Source organism: Hyperolius riggenbachi, chromosome 8 (assembly GCF_040937935.1).
Source record: "Hyperolius riggenbachi isolate aHypRig1 chromosome 8, aHypRig1.pri, whole genome shotgun sequence".
NCBI classification, from domain to species: domain Eukaryota; kingdom Metazoa; phylum Chordata; class Amphibia; order Anura; family Hyperoliidae; genus Hyperolius; species Hyperolius riggenbachi.
The window spans coordinates 66,114,943-66,136,990 of record NC_090653.1 but is presented as its reverse complement, the minus strand read 5'-3'; the positions used below and the strand labels follow the sequence as shown (position 1 = coordinate 66,136,990).

The 22,048-nt window shown below is 45.5% G+C and overlaps 1 protein-coding gene and 1 long non-coding RNA gene across 8 annotated transcripts in view; one reads left to right on the top strand and one right to left on the bottom strand.

The window, feature by feature from the left end:
- Positions 1-22,048, bottom strand: part of LOC137528867 (uncharacterized) — a 214,717-nt gene that overhangs the window by 16,485 nt on the left and 176,184 nt on the right. The gene's annotated exons all lie outside the window — the stretch shown is intronic.
- Positions 1-22,048, top strand: part of MEIS3 (Meis homeobox 3) — a 308,873-nt gene that overhangs the window by 257,494 nt on the left and 29,331 nt on the right. For all 7 annotated transcript variants that reach the window (XM_068250573.1, XM_068250572.1, XM_068250575.1 and 4 more), the window contains one exon: positions 9,470-9,581. In XM_068250573.1, coding sequence (XP_068106674.1) covers positions 9,470-9,581 — 112 coding nt within the window. The remainder of the gene's footprint in view (positions 1-9,469; positions 9,582-22,048) is intronic.

Sequence of the window (22,048 nt, the reverse complement as noted above, 5' to 3'; positions counted from 1 at the left end):
GAATCGTACGCCGCAAGCGACGCGCTCCTACCGCCGGGCGATCGAGGGTAATTTCCCGCACGGCGCGATCGACGGTCCGATCCGATTTCGGGAGGGAATCGGATCGGCGGGTGCGTTTAGCGCAAGCGATTGGCAGCAGATCCGATCCCAGGATCGGATCTGCTGTCGAAACGGCCGTGAATCGAGCCAGTGTATGGCCTGCTTAAGGTAGTTCTCTTATCTCTGACTGCCGGAGACGAGGCTCATTTATAGCGGAGAGCTTCTTTGTGTGCACTAAACTGACAGAAAGCTTTACAGTTAGGAAAATAGAGGTGTGGAGAAAAATTGATCTGAATGTTATATTATTATGCAAAATGGCAGCTTCCAGTACCATCTTGTGACCTGGGTGGGGGGCAGCCTGGATTATGACAGATGTACCACTTTGTCTCTAAAGCCTCATCTACACGTGTAGATGAAGCGGCGATCCGGCGGCTCGATTAGCCACCGGATCGCCTCTTCCGTGTCCCCGTTCGCCGTGCGTGCGCCGGAATCAATACCCGCTCGATTCCCGCTCGTCCCCGCGCCGCTTATCTTCCGCTCGATTCCCTGCCATTGTCCCCTCGCGGGGAGCGAGCAGGGAATCGGCGGTGGGGAGATCTGTCCTGTCGGATCTTATCAATCGAGCCGCATCAGCGGCTCGATTGATAAGGAACATCGTGGCCGCATCTACGCGTGTAGATGCGGCTTTAGGCAGGTAGAGCAATTATAGTCAAAAGGGAGATGGTAGACAGGTTACTAGTATGTTATGGGAGTTTTATCCCGCTTTTAACAGTTTAGTAGGAATTTGCTATAGTAAATATCTGTTCCCATATGGACAACAGAAAAAGGTTAGAATCTATAATATTTTCTTAAACTCCTTAAAGGGAATGTCCAAGCAAAATAAAAAAAATGAGTTTTACTTACCTGGGGCTTCTCCCAGCCCCATGCAGCCATCCTGTGCCCTCGTAGTCACTCACTGCTGCTCCAGTCCCCCGCTGGCAGCTTGCCGACCTCGGAGGTCGGCGGGACGCATTGCGTACATTTTTACGCATTCCCGCTAGTGCAGGAACATTAACACATACATTTTTACGCATTACTGGTTTATTGCGTAAAAATTTACGCATTAAACCAGTAATGCGTAAAATGTATGTGTTAATGTTCCTGCACTAGCGGGAATGCGTAAAAATGTACGCAATGCGTCCCGCCGACCTCCGAGGTCGGCAAGCTGCCAGCGGGGGACTGGAGCAGCAGTGAGTGACTACGAGGGCACAGGATGGCTGCATGGGGTTGGTAGAAGCCCCAGGTAAGTGAAACTCATTTTTTTATTTTGCTTGGACATTCCCTTTAATGTTTTTGTTTGTTTTTTTACAAAAATGGACTTCTAGTCTTACCTTTCAGCCACACTGACCTCTTGGCTACAGATCTAATCTCTGACGCTAATTGCTGATACTTTCAAGTGTACCAGATCTATTCGTAGACTTAAGCTATGTTCTCACCGGAAGATGAATCGGGGAATCCGCGGTGATGGTGATGTGACAAAGGTGCATTTAATGATCGTGGTAATTTGCGCTGGAGTCTAAGGGGATCTGAACGATCGCACGTTCAGTGATCCAACATGACAAAATTGTGCAACCAATTGTTGTGAAACTAGTCGCCCGTCTCCTTAATGCTGGGATTACACCATACAATTTTTTGTTAGATTTTTCTGTTAGATTTTCTGTTAGAATGCACAATTAGATTATTTTCTGTAGAGAATGGTCATTATCTCTTGTGCATTGTCTTCTGGTTAGCTCCTGCTGAGTAGAACAATGCCTAATTGCTCAGCAGATAGATGATAAGATAGATACATTTCCAAAATGTTGAACTAATGCTGGGCATACACGGTGAGTTTTATATTATCAGTCGAGCCGCTGATGGCTCGATTGATAATATTCAACCTGTCTGATACCCCGCCGGATTGATACTGCGCTCGATACCGGCGGGGAGAACAATGGGAAGAAATGAGCGGCTGATTAGCAGCAATCGCGGGTTACGTGCGGGAATCGATCCGCGCGGACGAGCGGTGACGCTCCGGCATCGAGCCGCTGGCTCGATACTGGTGCAAAAACTCACCGTGTATGCCCAGCATTAGAGAATCTAACAGAAAAATCTAACAGAAAATTGTATGGTGTAATCCCAGCATTAGAGAGCAATGACAAAGTAGGGAACTTTGAGTCAGTAGGATAGGTGAGGAGTATGACATGTACTCTTCCCTCTCTATGGAGTTGGCCTTGAGTCTGGTGAGCATGCTCTTCTGTATATTGGACCATCTATGAGTATGAAGTGTGTGCACTTCTGTCTGTTGGATCAGCCATGAATATGAGAAGTGGCATGGGCCATTAATATCTGCTTTTCTACCTGTAGTATTGGACAGGAGTATGGTGAGTGTGTTTTTCTATCTGTGGGAGCCTCATGCATGACTATTCTCACCAGTCATACTGAAAATGTGCTGTGCCTTTTAACTACAGATGTTTTCATCACATCGAAGCAGTTCAAGGTGGTAGTTTTTAAATCCCTTGCACTATTCAGTTAGCCTGAGGCTAGTTTCAAACTGCATATAGCGCCTGCCGCATCGCACCCCCTAAAACAGGCCTTCAGGGAATACCGTGTTAGCACACGGTATTCACTATCTGGCATTCGGCCAAGCAGGAAGTGACTCGCTCTTGCGGTCACTTCCTGTTTCAGGTATGCGGAAGCGTATTGTAAAAATACGCTTGCACACCGCGACATCGCAACGCCAATGTGGTTAAAGAACCATCGCCATAGACTAACATGACTTCTGGGCAGACGCAGATCGCTGCAGGAGCTGCAAGGTAACAGAGGTATGAGCTAGTATTAAATTGGGCACTTCCGGCGCAGCGTTCCACACCGCAGGAAGTATGAACTTCCCCATAGACTTTCATTGGGCTGCGGTAGCAGTAGGTCAATTTGACACACCGCCCCAGGGTGAAAGGACCCTTAGTATTTCGTAGAAAGCTTCCTTTAAGCCCTGCTGAGAGCCTATGAGCAGCTTGTGTTTCTTTGCATGTCCATGGTGCAGTAGTCAGCAGTGTAGCAGCATTGTTCTGACGTCTGCACATAAATGCGGGGAGTGTGATAGAACTGGACACAGCAGCACGCAGGGACACTCTGCTGCATCTTTAACGAGGCACATCCCAGGATTGTTAATCGCTGGTTACGCTCCCCTCCAGTTAACGGCGCTCTGCCCGGCTTTCTCCCGCCTCTTTCTTCCCAAACTAATGCAGGCGATGATGCATTTGCCTATAGCTGGACTGATGCATTTTTAATATTCCTCCAGGCTACAGAGCGAGCAGGGTACAGAGCGAGGCCTCGCACTGAGTGCACTAATTCCAAATTCCAAGCAGCAGCCTATTGTGTGCTTGTCACCCTGCTCACAGCATCGCCACCTAACCCCTTCCTCTCCAGAGGTGTCCTCTGCTCCTGCTCAGCACTACATCTCCTGCCTGCCATGTTGGGGTTCCACTCTCTATTTCATTTTGTATTATTGTATAGCTATAAATGTGTTCTAATATATATAATGTTAGGCATTGGGGCTGCATGCTAAGTTTTCAAGTGTTCCTCTTTCAATAGTATTTGATAGATTTTCAGTAAAGTGATGGGGTATGACAAGGACATGGATTTCTGATTGTTTGATCTGCAGTATAATTGTTCCAGGGGGATATCACGGTAGATGGTTGGATGTACTGTATGGATATACTGTATGCATGCACAAGCCTCCATTGATGGCTTGCACTAGCCTTGCATGGGGAATTAATCACTTGACGGGGTGCATTTTCCCACTTAGTTTTATTCATTACAATAGGTTGCCACCAGTCTCTCTACCCCTTCATAGCATAAGGCAAGACTGTGAAAATTCTTTGAGGCTAATTTATCGAGACAGATGCAAAGAAACCTGGAGTAAACCTGGAAGATTTGCTCAGAAGTAGCCAGTCAGAATCCTTGTCAGCTAGCTGAAATCTGATTGGCTGTTCTAAACAACTGCTCTCCTTTGATTCAGTTTTCCTTACAGTCCTTCAGATTGTAAAGGTACAAACACTAGAATAAATTTGGTGCACACAAACAAGTGAGAACAGTCAATCGACATTACCCTGCAAAAAGAAACAACAAATAGCTTAAACAACGTTCACACACAGATTGTCATTTGAATTCTGAGCGCAAAGGCGGAAGTGACGTTTCATATGACATGGTTTTAGAACAAAGTCATTTGTACACACCGGCCTACTGCATGATATCTGCCCAACAGTAATTTCAATTGATCTGCCAGTTAGATCAGACACAATATTTGATATTGGTCATTCATCGTTTAAAGCAAAATGAGCAGCAAAATTGATTCTTTCTTTTTAAAATGAAGCTACCCTTAAGGGAGGTTCGTAATAGTGTGCTGTTGGGGTGAGAGAAAATACCTATGGGGGGCTTCTCTTGTGTGGTGGTCGCCATCTCCTCTGCCCATGCCAATGTTTTATTCTCCCTACTGGCACCTGACGCAATGCCAGGAGATGTACTTTATGGATGTGAGTTCAGACGTCCAGCATGGTGGATCTTTAGTGACCACTGAGCACATTGTTCTCCTCACTTACCCCACCTGCTGGAAGCCACTCCTTGTGCACCATGTGTTATCCTTCCTTCCCCACCATAGCAACAGACAAGCCATCAGTCTGGAGGCTAGCAACACATCAGCATTGGACCCCGAACCGTTGCCCAATGTATATTGATCCCAATCCCTGCCCGGCAACAGTCCTCGTATGTATCTGCCAGGCTTAATCAAGTAACCAATTGGCTGTTGTGATTGCACGCTGTGCATTGAGGTGTGTGACTGGCTGGGCTAAAGTCAGATGACCAGCATGACTGCTAGGCAACTTGCATGCTAAAAAGAGATAATGGCAGCTTCACTGTTCCTTTCATTTCAGGCGTCTTTTAATACAGACACCTTTTTACAAAGCAAAACAAACCTACAACAATGCTTGTCGCTGGGATCTTCTGTCCCTACTGCAACATTTTACCAGAGGTTTAAAGGCAATTCATTTGTGCTAAAAGCACCGCTGTGAGCAGCTTCTGAAAATGCTTGTGAACCTGCCTGGAGATATTTAATTTTCGCAGCGCGGAGTCGGCGCAGAGGTTAACACTGCCGCCTTGCAGCACTGAGGCTCACGTTAGCCTGGAGGCATCATCTATATGGAGCCTGCATGTTATCCCTGTCTTCACGTTGCTTTCCTTTGGATGCTGTATTTTCCTCCCGCAGTCCACAGGCTTACGGCAAGATTAACTGTCTTCTGGCTAAATTATCCCCGGTGTGTGTCGGTTTTGGCTCCAAGGGCCAGTGACTGACGTGTCAGAATACATTTATGTTGCAGTGCAACACTACAAAACTTGTAGCTTCCAATTAGCACAGGGAAGGGAAGGATTAGTCCGCAGACAGGAGAGTCACATGACCCCACTGAACCTAAAAGTGACCCTTCCACAAGCCCAATGCAGCAGCTGTGAGTATGTGATGCTCGCTAACTCCTATCGCTGTCTGCGTGTTCCCACTTCCTTTTATGTTACAGGAAATCTGTCATCAAGCTAAATAGCTGTCTGATGGAAACGGCCAATGCTTGCCTTACAAGCTGCTTGCTAGATCAAGGCGGTCACCTGACTCAATAGTGCTTTTTGAATGGGTGTATTTAAATCTGTTATTTTAAAGCAAATGATCCATTTAAATCATTTCACAATGTTATACACATGCCAGTATTTCTATCAATATTTTCCAGCCTATTCGATCTGCTTTTGATACAGAAAGAGATTTTTCAAGCTTTAAATTAATCTCTGGCCATCACTAGGCTGGGTACCAGGCCAATATTTTGCACCTGATTGGAAGTAGGATCCGAAGTGAAAATTGCATGGTGTATATCAGGCTTAAGATCGTTTTTTTGTTTTTTTTTTAATATTATTATTATTCCATATTAGTATTTATATAGCGGCAACATCTACCACGCATTTTACAGAGTATATAATGTTGTCACTGTCCCTCCTTCAGAGGGGCTCACAATCTTATCCCTACCATAGTCATGTGTCCATCATAGTCTACGGACAATTTATGGGGAAAAGTAAGTTTTTGGAAACCAGAGTGTCCGGAGGAAACACGGGGAGAACATACAAACACTGTGCAGATAGTGCCCTGGCTAGGATTGCTATCCACTGACTACACCACTGTGCTGCCCTGCCCTTTGTTTGGCTAGCTTTATTCTGTGGAACCATATTGCCTTTTGACATACAGCTTGCATGGGAGACACATTTTGGGTTTACGTGCCTATATTATCACTTGACAAGAGACTATGGCCATGGAAGGGATTAGATCGTGAGCTCTCTGAGCGACTGTTGGCGACATGACTTCAGCCGGTTTAAAGTGCTGCAAAACATGCCCGTACTATTTACGGTAACACCACCAACATGTTTTCTATCTCCTGGATCGTCTTTTAAGGCAAAAGTGCTAGCCAGCTAGTGCACCATTATGCTCAATGCAGCTGCTCTGTTGCTTCTGTTTCTTTTATGGAACTTAGAGATCCATGCGACAGCACATGATTTTCTACCAACTTCATTTGTAGGGCATGCTCCCAACCTAGCCTGTAGAGCAGAAATGTCCATTAGGTAGATGGCAAAGGACTTCATGGTAGATCCAGACCCTACTACATTTTCCATTCTGTATATACAAGTGTGCTTCTAATATGGTACATAGGTAGATCAATTTGACTTGCTAATTTTTTTAAGTAGCTCACAAGCCAAAAAAGTGTTTGCACCTCTGCTGTAGAGGGTTGCACAGGTGTCACATAGTGCAAGGCGGTGGTCTGCAGACATGGGTAGGGCAAGTAAAGAACCAGTAATGGACAAACGGCAGAACTGAATGGCTGAAGAGGACTCCAGCCAGATCAGACCACTATAATGAATCCACATGCAGAACAAAATCTAAACTAAGTTTAAAGGACTGGCATGCTTCTAATGCCTTCTCTGCACTGAAGGGGAGAGTGCTGGCATGCTTTCACTGCCTGCTCTGCATTGGATGGGAGAAGGCTGGCATTCGTCTAATTAGGGATGATCAATGAGATGCAAATTATTTAGAGTTGATGCAGGATTATGCAATTATTGTGGATGCAAATATATGCAGCCTGAAAATGGACCAATCAATTTAAGCCTTGGTGGGACTTGATTGATCCATTTACAAGCTGCATACAATATGCCTGCTCTGCGCTGGAGGGGAGAAGCCTGGCAAGCTTTTATAGCCTGGAGGAGGGGCTTGGGCTTTACAGTGGGTGGAGAGATGGGTCTGCCTTTGCCTGCAGGAGCCAGGTAGCTAAATGCACTTTATAAAATTCAGCTCTCCTGTTGTCCTAAAAACTCTCTATTGGTAGACATTTATACATCCCTGGTGTATACCCGTAGTCACATGGCCATATTTATAAGCATGTCTGGTTTGCAGCACAGCGAGCTGACTATATTATACAGCAGTACATCCTGATCCTGGAAGGAGAGCCCAGCTAACTAATAAGGTCACTGACACTCTCAAGAGTCCTTAGACGGACTCCCTATGCCTTCCAGTGACATCTGTTACCTCTGGTCCTTGGAAGGACTGACCCATTAAACAGGCCTCAGCCTTCACTACACAAGGTTCCGACCCCAGAACGTGTCTATCATTATCTGGATATATGGAAGTATTTTCCGTATTTTGTGTTTGAAGAGAAAGAAGGAATTAGCATGTAAAGGCCCCACTGCCTGTATTTCATTTACATTTCATGTTTGAATCAAACCCCCTGCAGATTTTAAACAAAACTCTGCATGCCTGGTCTCTCCTCCAGGTCAGCACTGCTGCTTGCTCCCTCTTTAACCCTTGTGTCCCACTTGCAGCCCCAGGTTAATCAGGACAGGGTAAGGGGTCATGGTTTCTGGTGACTCCACATCTTCACAGCTGGAACTTAAAACTCTCTGATCACCTGGAAGTAGGAGCTAAAACGACACAGTTCAGGAGAGAGGGAGCTGGGCTGGAGCCTAAAGGCAGCAAGCCCTTTGAATGTGGGATTAAAGGGTCAATAAGGGTCACTTCAGCTCCCAGAGGGGGTGTATGTACAAATGAAAACGACCCCTCACATCCCAAGCAGCAGATTTCCTTTCATCCTGCTCTTATCTCCCTGGTGTTGGGTTTTCTAAAAGCTCTTACAAAAGAGACCATAGAAAATCGAGTTCTCCCCTCTTAACGCCTGCTAGTTCCTTTTTATGTGTCTTGTTTCAGTGCCTGCTGCTACCTGGTACCAATCAAAGTTTTGTAGCCTTTTTTTGGTGGACTGTAAGGCTGGGCCTGACATGTGGGACATGTATGAAATACACTTGCCACATGCTACATAGACATTGTTCATCTTGCTGCTAAGGGATTACAGTGTATAACTTTTTGTAGCCATTCTGCTTTACGTGGCTGATAGGCAAACCTCATCACAATGGTCCTCATTTTTGGAAGTGCCTCAAAGCAGACCAGTCCGTAACCTTTAACCAGGAGCTTTACATCCAGTGGCCATGTGACCAAATGCCTAGGCTTCTGGTGATGGCATTGGAATTTCATATGCAAATAATGCAATCTGAACGTTTCCATCTATATAAGCACTAGGCTGCCAAAAAGACAATACCAGGGCCTGATTTCAATTATACTTTTACTGTAAAATTGCCAGTTTAATTTGTGTCTGGTGGGAGACTTGACTGGCCATACGCTTATAGATTTTCACCCAGTGTTTCAAAACGATTTATTCCTTTCTTAAAATAATTAATTCTGATAGATTCCTGCCATTTACTGCACATTAATGTCCAATAGATTCCAGAAGAGAATCTGTTGAAAATCAATCGAGTGTTCGGTGAAGTGCAAAGCTATAAGCCATCAAAATAAATATGGCAACCATCATAAACCCCTATGTTCAGTTGTCCTTTAATTCACTAAGAAACGGCCCCTGTATCTGTGTTACTTGTTGTTATAGCTGTATAACATCGTGCCACTAAACACTGAAGAAGTCACAATGCCCAGTCCCAGCTTGGCTCACAATATTGGTTGAGGTAGAAGAACTCTTAAGCTTTGTCCTGGCCGGATGGAGATCTAGCATTGTACAGCACACATCCTCCGCGCCATGCTGCCCATACAAGGTTATAGTGATATCTAGCTCTCATGAACATCTTTTGGCTCTTATTCAATCCATGCACTAGCCCAGTGCAATACAACATTTTTTTTAAGCTTAGAACAATGGAGGATGCTTTGTAATTTGATGCTGCGGATTATTAATTTTGCTTTTTATTTTTTCCCGAGTAGTTACAGGTTTCTTACTGGATGTCTCCCTGTGCATCAACTTCTTGTCACAGTTTCTGATCTGATATTATTTTCCTCCAGAACAACTCGTGGATTCGTGATCACGATGAGACAGGCTCCACCCACTCAGGAACGCCGGGTCCATCCAGTGGAGGGTTGGCGTCACAGAGCGGTGATAACTCCAGCGAACAAGGTAATGCTCTGCCAATGTTTATGCACTACAAACTTTGCCCTATAGAAGGCTACAGGTGTGAGATAATAGTCATGAAAACCTACAATACTCATCTTTGATTGGTTGACAATTTGATGTCTGTGGATAGAAGCAGTTTCCTCTTAACACTGTTTCGTGGTGGCAGTAATTGAATTGTTTTGTATGGTCTCCCTGTGTTTGCTTGGGTTTTCTCTGGGCACTCTGGTTTCCTCCCACATCACAAAAACATACAGATAAGTGAAATGGCTTTCCCCTAAATCGGCCCTAGACTATGATACATACAACACACAGGGACTGGGGACAGTTAAGTGACAAGACGATATACAGCGCTGTGGAAGATGTCCGTGCTATATAAGTACTTTATTTTAATAATAGTTTATGCAGTTTGAAATGGACCATTCGAATTCCACCTTGGCAGGATCTGATTGACTCATTTTCAAAATTGGCATAATCCAGCATTAACTTGGAATTGTTTGCGTCTCTTTTGACCAGCCTCAGTGTGAAGTAAGCACAGAGAGCAGCACAAATTATGTGATTATGCTGCAGAAAAATACAGCGATCGTGATGGTGGTTTTAGTACCTGGGACCTATGGCATTGCACTTTATTGGGGAGTCAGGCACGGGGAGGGGGGGGGGGGCAGAAATGTGTAGTTACAAAGGGTGTTCAGCTATATCCTATAACCTGCACATAATGTAATGAAGGCATTACAGTTTTGTTTAAAGTATGTAGATGACAATATTTTTAACTTTAGCATTCATTATGTATATTGTGGTTGGGATGCGGAGTCGCAGTTAATAAACTTGGTGTAAAGTTTGTAAATATTGGAAACTATCTGAGAATTATCTGAAAGTTAGATTTTTGTTCCTTAACCCCCTTGGCGGTATGAAAAATACCGCCAGGGGGAAGCGCAACAGTTTTTTTTAATTTTTTTTTTTTTTTTATATTTTTGCTCAGCGGCATCCCCCCAGCCCCGCCGATCGCCTCCGGCGATAGGCGATCAGGAAATCCCGTTCAAAGAACGGGATTTCCTGGAGGGCTTCCCCCGTCGCCATGGCGACGGGGCGGGATGACGTCACCGACGTCAGCGACGTCGGGACGTCATTGGGAGACCCGATCCACCCCTCGGCGCTGCCTGGCACTGATTGGCCAGGCAGCGCTCGGGGTCTGGGGGGGGGGGGGCCGCGCGCCGCACCGGATAGCGGCGATCGGGCGCGCGGCGGCGGCGATCGGGGTGCTGGCGCAGCTAGCAAAGTGCTAGCTGCGTCCAGCAAAAAAAAAATTAAGCAAATCGGCCCAGCAGGGCCTGAGCGGCACCCTCCGGCGGCTTACCCCGTGTCACACACGGGGTTACCGCTAAGGAGGTTAAAGGGAACCTAAACTGAGAAGGATATGGATTTTTCCTTTTAAAATAATACCAGTTGCCTGACTCTCCTGCTGATCCTGTGTCTATAATACATTTAGCCACAGCCCCTGAACAAGCATGCAGATCAGGTGCTCTGACTGAAGTCAGACTGGATTAGCTGCATGCTTGTTTCAGGTGTGTGATTCAGCCACTACTGCAGCCAGAGAGATCAGCAGGACAGCCGGGTAACTGGAATTGGTTAAAAAGAAACATCCATATCCCTCTCAGGTAAGGTTCCCCTTAAAGCAATCCTGAAGTGAAAAAAAATTATGATATAATAAATAGAACATTAGTGGCAAGAACTAAGTCTCATATTTTTATTTTCAGTTATATAGCTTTATTTATAACTGCATCATTCTGCCATACAACCTACAACCACATGCTTGTTTGCAGAAGACTTTGCAGCATACTTCGTGAACAGAATTGAAACACTACAGAACAGCTTTCAAAGGCTACCCTCTTCACCGGTCCAATCACCTCTTCCCTCTCTGCCAGGCAGTTCCCCATCTACCAACTATTCCTCTCTACATAACACACTCACTCAAACCTCCTCCCTACTAACAACCTTCTCTGCCTTAACTGAACAGCGTCTTTCTTCACTAATCTCTAAAGCTCATCTTACTACATGCGCCTTGGACCCTATTCCCTCTCATCTTATCCCCCAGCTCTCCTCCCCCCTCATTCCTGCTTTAAAGGGGAACTGAACTGAAGAGAGAGTTATATGGAGGCTGTCATGTTTATTTCCTTTTAATCAATACCAGTTGCCTGGCAGCCCTGCTGGTCTATTTCTCTGTAGTAGTATCTGATTAAAACCAGAAACAAGCATGCAGCTAGTCTTGTCAGATCAGACTTATAAGTCTGAACCACTGAAACAGCTGATCTGCTGCATGCTTGTTCAGGGGCTATGGCTAATAGTATTAGAGGCAGAGGATCAGCAGGAGAGTCAGGCAACTGGTATTGTCTAAAAGGAAATAAACATGACAGCCTCCATATACCTCTCTCTTCAGTTCCCCTTTAACAACACTGTTTAACCTTTCCATCTCTACTGGCATTTTCCCTTCTACATCTAAACAAGCTATCATAACACCACTAATCAAAAAAAAACCTCTTTAGACCCTACTGCCCTTTCTAATTACCGCCCAGTCTCTCTCCTACCCTTTGCCTCCAAACTGCTGGAACGCCACATTTACTTAGAGTTGTCTAACTTTCTTTCTGCTAATTCCCTGTTGGACCCCTTTCAGTCTGGCTTCCGCCCTCAACACTCTACGGAAACAGTTCTCACTAAGGTCGCCAATGACCTCCTAGTTGCTAAAGCTAATGGCAGATTTTCGGTTCTCATACTTCTAGATCTGTCCTCCGCGTTCAACACTGTTGATCATACCCTACTTCTCCAGACCCTCTCAACACTAGGAATCAAGGGCCTAGCACACTCCTGGATCAACTCTTACCTGTCTGGACATTCCTTCATGGTCTCCTATGCCACTACCATCTCCTCTCCACGCCCACTGTCTGTGGGAGTACCACAAGGCTCCGTCCTTGGATCCCTCCTCTTTTCCATTTACACCCACGGCCTGGGACAAATAATAAGCTCTTTTGGGTTTAAATATCACCTCTATGCTGATGACACCCAAATTTATTGCGCTGCCCCAGACCTCTCCACACTACGATCAAAAGTCCCCGAATGTCTATCCGCTGTATCTACATTTGTCATCCCGCTTCCTTAAACTCAATATGAGCAAAATGGAGATTGTGATATTTCCACCTTCACTCTCTGTTCCACCTCCCATTGTCACAATCAATGTAGATAACACCCCAGTTGCATCAACCCCTAAAGCTCGTTGCCTAGGGGTAACTCTGGACTCTGAGCTCTCCTTTATACCGCATAGCAACACATTAACTACCTCCTGCTACTTCCATCTCAAAAACATTTCCAGAATCCGTCCCTTCCTGTCACAAGAAGCAACTAAAATGCTGGTGCATGCCCTAATCATCTCCCGTCTTGACTACTGTAAAACCCTACTCTGTGGTCTACCAAAAAGCAGACTGGCACCTCTCCAATCCCCACTAAACTTCGCTGCCAGTCTCATCTACCTCTCTTCTAGATCCTCTGATGCAGCCCCTCTCTGCCAATCCCTCCATTGGTTACCAGTTGCCCAAAGGATCCAGTTTAAACTTTTCACGCTTGCATACAAAACTCTACACAACCTATCACCTCCATACATTTCCTCTTTAATCTCCAGATACCTCCCCGCTCGGACCCTCCGTTCCTCACAGGAGACCCTTTTATCCTCTATCCTAGTCACCTCCTCTCACATCCAAGACTTCTCACGGGCTGTCCCTTTCCTTTGGAACTCCCTCCCTCAGCCGGTTCGTCCTGCCACAAGTCTGGAAACCTACAAACGTACTCTGAAAACACACCTGTTCAGAAAAACCTATAATTTGCTATAGGCAGCTCTGAAGGCACACTGGCTCACCCACTAACTCCTGTGTTTCCTTCCCTGTTGTTTCCTCCCCACTACCCTCTAGATTGTAAGCTTGCAAGGGCAGGGACCTCCCCCTAGTGTTTCTCATACCGCTGTAATTTTAACATATGCACATGTGCCAAATACACATCAACTCTGTATGTATTTGTATTTATTGTATTCAATGCTATGACTGTACAGTGTCTTTTACTTCTCATGTATTTGTTCCCCATTATTTGTTTGTACTATGTACAGCGCTACGGAAGATGTTGGCGCTATATAAATAAAAAAATAATAATATTTGCAGTTTTGAAACCACACTCTATATTTTAGGCTGTAAAACGGAGCAGAGCTTATGACCCTTTGAACGTTCCTGAAAAAAAAACACCTTATATCAAGCTGTCTTTCACGGTTTCTTTGCTGTTTAACCACTTCCCGACCGCCGTATTGACAATTGGCGGCCGGGAAGTGCACCCCGCAAGGACCGCCGTATTGACAATTGGCGGCGGTCCTTGTAGGGGCATGGGCGGAGCGATCGCGTCATCCGTGACGCGATCCTCCGCCTCCGCCTGGCGCCGCTCACCCGCCGCAACATCCCGCCGGCCATACGGAAGCGCCGGCGGGATGTTAACCCGACGATCGCCGCATACAAAGTGTATAATACACTTTGTAATGTTTACAAAGTGTATTATACAGGCTGCCTCCTGCCCTGGTGGTCCCAGTGTCCGAAGGACCACCAGGGCAGGCTGCAGCCACCCTAGTCTGCACCAAGCACACTGATTTTTTACCCCCCCTGCCCCAGATCGCCCACAGCACCCATCAGACCCCCCCCCCCTGCCCACCCCCCAGACCCCTGTTTGCACCCAATCACCCCCCTAATCACCCATCAATCACTCCCTGTCACTATCTGTCAACGCTATTTTTTTTTTATCCCCCCCCCCCCTGCCCACTGCTCCCTCCTGATCACCCCCCCCCCCCCACCCCTCAGATTCTCCCCAGACCCCCCCCCCCCATGTACTGTATGCATCTATCCCCCCTGATCACCTGTCAATCACCCATCAATCACCCCCTGTCACTGCCACCCATCAATCAACCCCTAACCTGCCCCTTGCGGGCAATCTGATCACCCCCCCACACCAATAGATCGCCCGCAGATCCGACATCAGATCACCTCCCAAATCCATTGTTTACATCTATTCTCTCTAAACACCCACTAATTACCCATCAATCACCCATCAATCACCCCCTATCACCACCTGTCACTTTTACCTATCAGATCAGACCCTAATCTGCCCCTTGTGGGCACCCAATCACCCGCCCACACGCTCAGATTGCCCTCTGACCCCCCCTTATCAATTCACCAGTGCATTAATTACATCTGTTCTTCCCTGTAATAATCCACTGATCACCTGTCAATCACCTGCCAATCACCTATCACCCATCAATCACCCCCTGTCACTGCCACCCATCAATCACCCCCTGTCACTGCCACCCATCAATCACCCGCTGTCACTGCCACCCATCAATCAGCCCCTAACCTGCCCCTTGCGGGCAAACTGATCACCCACCCACACCAATAGATCGCCCGCAGATCAGACATCAGATCACCACCCAAGCGCAGTGTTTCCATCTATTCTCTACCCTAAACACCCACTAATTACCCATCAATCACCCCCTGTCAATGCTACCTATCAGATTAGACCCCTATCTGCCCCTAGGGCACTCAATCACCCGCCCACACCCTCAGAATGCCCTCAGACCCCAGCCCTGATCACCTCGCCAGTGCATTGCTTGCATCTATTCCCCCCTCTAATCACACCTTGAGACACCCATCAATCACCTCCTGTCACCCCCTAGCACACCTACCCATCAGATCAGGCCCCAATTTGCCCCGTGTGGGCTCCTGATCACTCGGCCAAACCCTCAGATCCCCCTCAGACCCCCTTCCGATCACCTCTCCAGTGCATTGATTGCATCTATTTTCCCCTCTAACCACCCCCTGAGACACCCATCAATCACCTCCTGTCACCCCCCCCCTAGCACTCCTATCCATCAGATCAGGCCCAATACAACCTGTCATCTAAAAGGCCACCCTGCTTATGACCGGTTCCACAAAATTCGCCCCCTCATAGACCACCTGTCATCAAAATTTGCAGATGCTTATACCCCTGAACAGTCATTTTGAGACATTTGGTTTCCAGACTACTCACGGTTTTGGGCCTGTAAAATGCCAGGGCGGTATAGGAACCCCACAAGTGACCCCATTTTAGAAAAAAAGACACCCCAAGGTATTTTGTTAGGTGTATGACGAGTTCATAGAAGATTTTATTTTTTGTCAAAAGTTAGCGGAAATTAATTTTTATTGGTTTTTTTTTTCCCAAAGTGTCATTTTCCACTAACTTGTGACAAAAAATAAAATCTTCTATGAACTCGCCATACACCTAACAGAATACCTTGGGGTGTCTTCTTTCTAAAATGGGGTCACTTGTGGGGTTCCTATACTGCCCTGGCATTTTAGGGCCCCTAAACCGCGAGGAGTAGTCTAGAAAACAAATGCTTCAAAATGATCTGTGAATAGGACGTTGGGCCCCTTAGCGCACCTAGGCTGCAAAAAAGTGTCACACATGTGGTACCGCCGTACTCAGGAAAAGTAGTATAATGTGTTTTGGGGTGTATTTTTACACATACCCATGCTGGGTGGGAGAAATTTCTATGTAAATGGACAATTGTGTGTAAAAAAATCAAACAATTGTCATTTACAGAGATATTTCTCCCCCTTAGCATGGGTATGTGTAAAAATACACCCCAAAACGCATTATACTACTTCTCCTGAGTACGGCGGTACCACATGTGTGGCACTTTTTTACACCCTAAGTACGCTAAGGGGCCCAAAGTCCAATGAGTACCTTTAGGATTTCACAGGTCATTTTGCGACATTTGGTTTCAAGACTACTCCTCACGGTTTAGGGCCCCTAAAATGCCAGGGCAGTATAGGAACCCCACAAATGACCCCATTCTAGAAAGAAGACACCCAAAGGTATTCCGTACGGAGTATGGTGAGTTCATAGAAGATTTTATTTTTTGTCACAAGTTAGCGGAAAATGACACTTTGTGAAAAAAAACTATTAAAATCAATGTCCGCTAACTTGTGACAAAAAAATAAAAACTTCTATGAACTCACCATACTCCTAACGGAATACCTTGGGGTGTCTTCTTTCTAAAATGGGGTCATTAGTGGGGTTCCTATACTGCCCTGGCATTTTAGGGGCCCTAAACCGCGAGGAGTAGTCTTGAAACAAAAATGACCTGTGAAATCCTAAAGTTACTCATTGGACTTTGGGCCCCTTAGTGCAGTTAGGGTGCAAAAAAGTGCCACACATGTGGTATCGCCGTACTCGGGAGAAGTAGTATAATGTGTTTTGGGGTGTATTTTTACACATACCCATGCTGGGTGGGAGAAATACCTCTGTAAATGACAATCTTTTGATTTTTTTTACACACAATTGTCCATTTACAGAGGTATTTCTCCCACCCAGCATGGGTATGTGTAAAAATACACCCCAAAACACATTGTACTACTTCTCCCGAGTATGGTGATACCACATGTGTGGCACTTTTTTGCACCCTAACTGCGCTAAAGGGCCCAAAGTCCAATGAGTACCTTTAGGATTTCACAGGTCATTTTGAGAAATTTCGTTTCAAGACTACTCACGGTTTAGGGCCCCTAAAATGCCAGGGCAGTATAGGAACCCCACAAATGACCCCATTTTAGAAAGAAGACACCCCAAGGTATTCCGTTAGTAGTATGGCGAGTTCATAGAAGATTTTATTTTTTGCCACAAGTTAGCGGAAATTGATTTTAATTGTGTTTTTTCACAAAGTGTCATTTTCCGCTAACTTTTGACAAAAAATAAAATCTTCTATGAACTCACCATACTCCTAACGGAATACCTTGGGGTGTCTTATTTCTAAAATGGGGTCATTTGTGGGGTTCCTATACTGCCCTGGCATTTTAGGGGCCCTAAACCGTGAGGAGTAGTCTTGAAACGAAATTTCTCAAAATGACCTGTGAAATCCTAAAGGTACTCATTGGACTTTGGGCCCTTTAGCGCAGTTAGGGTGCAAAAAAGTGCCACACATGTGGTATCGCCGTACTCAGGAGAAGTAGTATAATGTGTTTTGTGGTGTATTTTTACACATACCCATGCTGAGTGGGAGAAAGATCTCTGTAAATGGACAATTGTGTGTTATAAAAATTAACAAATTGTCATTTACAGAGATATTTCTCCCACCCAGCATGGGTATGTGTAAAAATACACCCCAAAACACATTATACTACTTCTCCTGAGTACGGCAATACCACATGTGTGGCACTTTTTTGCAGCCTAACTGCGCTAAGGGGTCCAAAGTCCAATGAGCACCTTTAGGCTTTACAGGGGTGCTTACAATTTAGCACCCACCAAAATGTCAGGACAGTAAACACACCCCACAAATGACCCCATTTTGGAAAGTAGACCCTTCAAGGTATTCAGAGAGGGGCATGGTGAGTCCGTGGCAGATTTCATTTTTTTTTTGTCGCAAGTTAGAAGAAATGGAAACTTTTTTTTTTTTTTTTTTTCTCACAAAGTGTCATTTTCCGCTTACTTGTGACAAAAAATAATATCTTCTATGAACTCACTATGCCTCTCAGTGAATACTTTGGGATGTCTTCTTTCCAAAATGGGGTCATTTGGGGGGTATTTATACTATCCTGGAATTCTAGCCCCTCATGAAACATGACAGGGGGTCAGAAAAGTCAGAGATGCTTGAAAATGGGAAAATTCACTTTTTGCACCATAGTTTGTAAACGCTATAACTTTTACCCAAACCAATAAATATACACTGAATGGGGTTTTTTTTAATCAAAAACATGTTTGTCCACATTTTTCGCGCTGCATGTATACAGAAATTTTACTTTGTTTGAAAAATGTCAGCACAGAAAGTTAAAAAAATCATTTTTTTGCCAAAATTCATGTCTTTTTTGATGAATATAATAAGTAAAAATCGCAGGAGCAATCAAATAGCACCAAAAGAAAGCTTTATTAGTGACAAGAAAAGGAGCCAAAATTCATTTAGGTGGTAGGTTGTATGAGCGAGCAATAAACCGTGAAAGCTGCAGTGGTCTGAATGGAAAAAAAGTGGCCGGTCCTTAAGGGGTAGAAAGCCCTAGGTCCTCAAGTGGTTAAATGCTTCAGAAAACAGCACTGTATTCCACCCACGTAGGTGGAATATCTCAAAGAAGCTTTTTTGCATAAAGAACTGACATTTCTTAACTCTTCCTGTGCTGGAAACAATATGAGTCTTTTCTTTGCTACTAATGTTCTATTTCTTAGCTGTATTACCCATATAATTCATTATCTCATAAGTTTATTTTCGCTTCATGTTTGCTTTAAGGCATTTCTTGTGAGGGTTGCTTATTTAGAAGATCAGAGGTGGGCAATGAACAATACTTAACTTGTTTCGCATTAGCCATTGGCCTGTAAAATATCTACTAGCAGTTGTGTGGCTCTGGTGAGATCCGATCTGTGTACTCAGCATAATTTGGAAGGACAGCTTCACGGCTCAAATAAACGTAACAGAATCAGTTGGGGCAACTTTACTCTCTGGTCTGTAGGCAGCTTTAGTGGCGCAGTGTGTAATCAGGCAGCCACAGGTCGGGGAGTAAAATGCTGATTGTGATCACAAAGCTGCTACAGATAAGGCCAGACTGTTCATTTCAGCAGAGATGGGTGAAGAGGTAAAGCCAATCAGAGATCATTGAATAAGGGAGGAGGGGTGGCCACTAAACCCCACCAGGGACAATTGGGAAAGCCAGCTGCATTTGGAGTTGGTCATGAAGGCATTTCAGTGTTTGCTTATAGATCAGGATGACTGATATGGTAATTAGGAGTGGGATTCCAGCACTGGGCCTGTATGGTGTAGAATAGGAGCTGGGGAGGGCCTGAGCTAGAGGGGCCACAGAGAGGGCAGCCTCCTACTCTGCAGGCTGACCCTGAGCTGTCCTGGGGGAGCTCAGTGATAAACTGCCGAGGGCTCTCTTATGATTCACCGCTCAGATCTGCTGACCATTCACAGTCCTTCCATTTAATTCTGTAATGTCATCTGTAACATGAACACCCAAGTGTGTGTCAGGAGGGCTCCCCCCTTCCCCAATCATGGAAATTACATGGTAATGTGCGGATTGTGTGCCCCTGCAAGAGACTTAGCAGTGAAATCACAGCCTGCCTTTCTCCCTGTGCCAGACCCTGCCCCCCCCCCCACCGCTTATTGCACCACCCACCCTCCTGTGCTCTCAAACTTCAAGGTCATCAGATAAATGTGCAGAGCCAGTTCTGAGCATTAACTGGGCTGCTGAAGAAGTCTCTCCCCCCCCCCTCCCATCTGTGCATGACTTCTCATTCATAAATATCTGCACCCCCCCAAACACACACTGCCCAGTACTGCTCCCCCCCTTCTACAGGCCGCCTCACTGAGTGTCTGCTTCATTGACTCACAGTGAGGGCCGCTATCAAGCCACAGGGAGTGTTAGTTACAGGATAATCCTAAGGGGGGCCCAGAATGCAGCCCTGGGATCTTCTTGGTTTCTCCCTCCTCTCCTCGGTCTCTCTCTTTTACTCTCCTTTTCTTGGTTTGTCTCCCTATCACTCTCTCTTTCTGCCTTTATCTATCTATTTCCTCCCCTGCTCTATCTGGCATTATCTCTCTATTTCCTCCCCTGCTCTATCTGGCATTATCTCTCTATTTCTCTCTCCCACTCTTTGTCTCTCTTTTCTGGGCTCTGGTTGTAGCAGCACCCTCCCTCTTCCAGTCGCTCCTCGCAGTATGTAAACTGGATTAGTGTAAAATAAACAACTCCAGCAGACGTGTGCTGGCTGTTCCATAAACAGGCATTCTCGTCCAGGCCACAGGCTCTCACCCACTGGTCTTGTACCTGAGGAGTCCTTCTGCTTGCAGATTAATAGTTACGGTTTAGAGTTTCAGTGAATAACATATCAAACAAATCTGAACAAGTACTTTACAGCAGTATGTAGTGCCACATTGGCCACAGATAGAAAGAAAGAAGGACGCTGGTGTTGCAGAGAGTATGTCCATGCCCATTATTTGCCCAATGCAACTCTGCTTCTCTTCTGATCTTTTAGATCTGTAAAAGCATAAAACATGATTTTAAAACATCTGAGAGGCAATCTGGGGTGTGTGTTTATTTATGGCACTGGTAACGTGGCACCATTATATTGGCGATGCCCATATATCCTGGTTTTCAGTGCCCTTGTATTACCAATCCTGTCCCTAGCATCCCTACCTAACCCCCCTCCCCGCCCCCTGGTTGATAAATGTAACCCCTTCCTGGCTGCTTGGCCCTCCTATATTTGTACCCATATCTTCAACTTACACCCCCTAAATAATAATAAACCCTAACCACCTAATCTACTTGTTCAAGTATCCCTTACTATCACCCTAACCCAGTGATCTGCAAACTTGACTCTCCAGCTGTTAAGGAACTACAAGTCTCACAATGCATTGCAGTAATCTGACAGCCAGTGTCATGATAACTGATCAAACCCCTAATATTCTTCTTTACTACAGCCCTAACTTTCCCTGTCCCTCCTAATACCCAATACTATAGTTACGTGCCTATTGGGATAAAGAAACAATAATTGTTTTCACCGAGCTTCACGGTCATGTTTGAGGTTTTGGATGGTGTGGTAAACAAGGTTAGAGCTTATTTTTGATCTTTAGTACTGTCCTCTGTCTCTGCCTTTGAGACTCTTCATCACTTCCTGTGCAGAAAGGAAGTAGGAAAATCTCTTCAAAGAACAGCAACAAATATAACATGATGGTCATGAGATGCAAACTGTATGCAGCTGGGCACTGACAAAATTAAATGCACTTCCTGACTTTGAATTGGTCCATTTCCAAGCTGCATTAAATCTGTATTAAATGGACCTGCAACCCATTACACCCGGTTCACATTAGAGTTTTGTGCCAAAACTGTGAGTTCCAACCCATCCGTTGTCCGTTCGAATGGATCCGTTGCGGACCGGTTTTAATCCGTTTCAGTTCAGTTTGTGTCCATTTTGCATACGTTTTGTATCAGTTTCCGTTTTAAAGGGGAAGTTCTAAAATTAGTATTAAAGATAAGCTATATTTACACCAGAGCTCGGAATGATCTTTAAATACATTGTGGTCATTGTTAAGGAGGGAGCTTGCTGTTTGGACGATCCAGTGTATTTCTACAGCTTCTGGCTTGGCATAGCCTCGGTTTTAATTTTCACCTACTACCATGTGGGACGGAAGCCAGCTGTTTGCGGTCTGGGTGTCCCTTGTCCCAAAGGGCAGGTTGCCCCTGCACTTGGACAATCAGGTGCTGTATGGCCTGATGTCTTCCATCTCTTTCCAGAAATCCACAAACTGGGATGGATCCCACTCCTGCAGCACTTTTAGGCCCATGTGCCAAACAAGCCAAGATGGCCGCTGTACCATAGAGAGTACACAGGAAGCGGCTAGAAAGGTCCGTTTTTATAGCCAGTGTGTTGTTAAGTTCCGT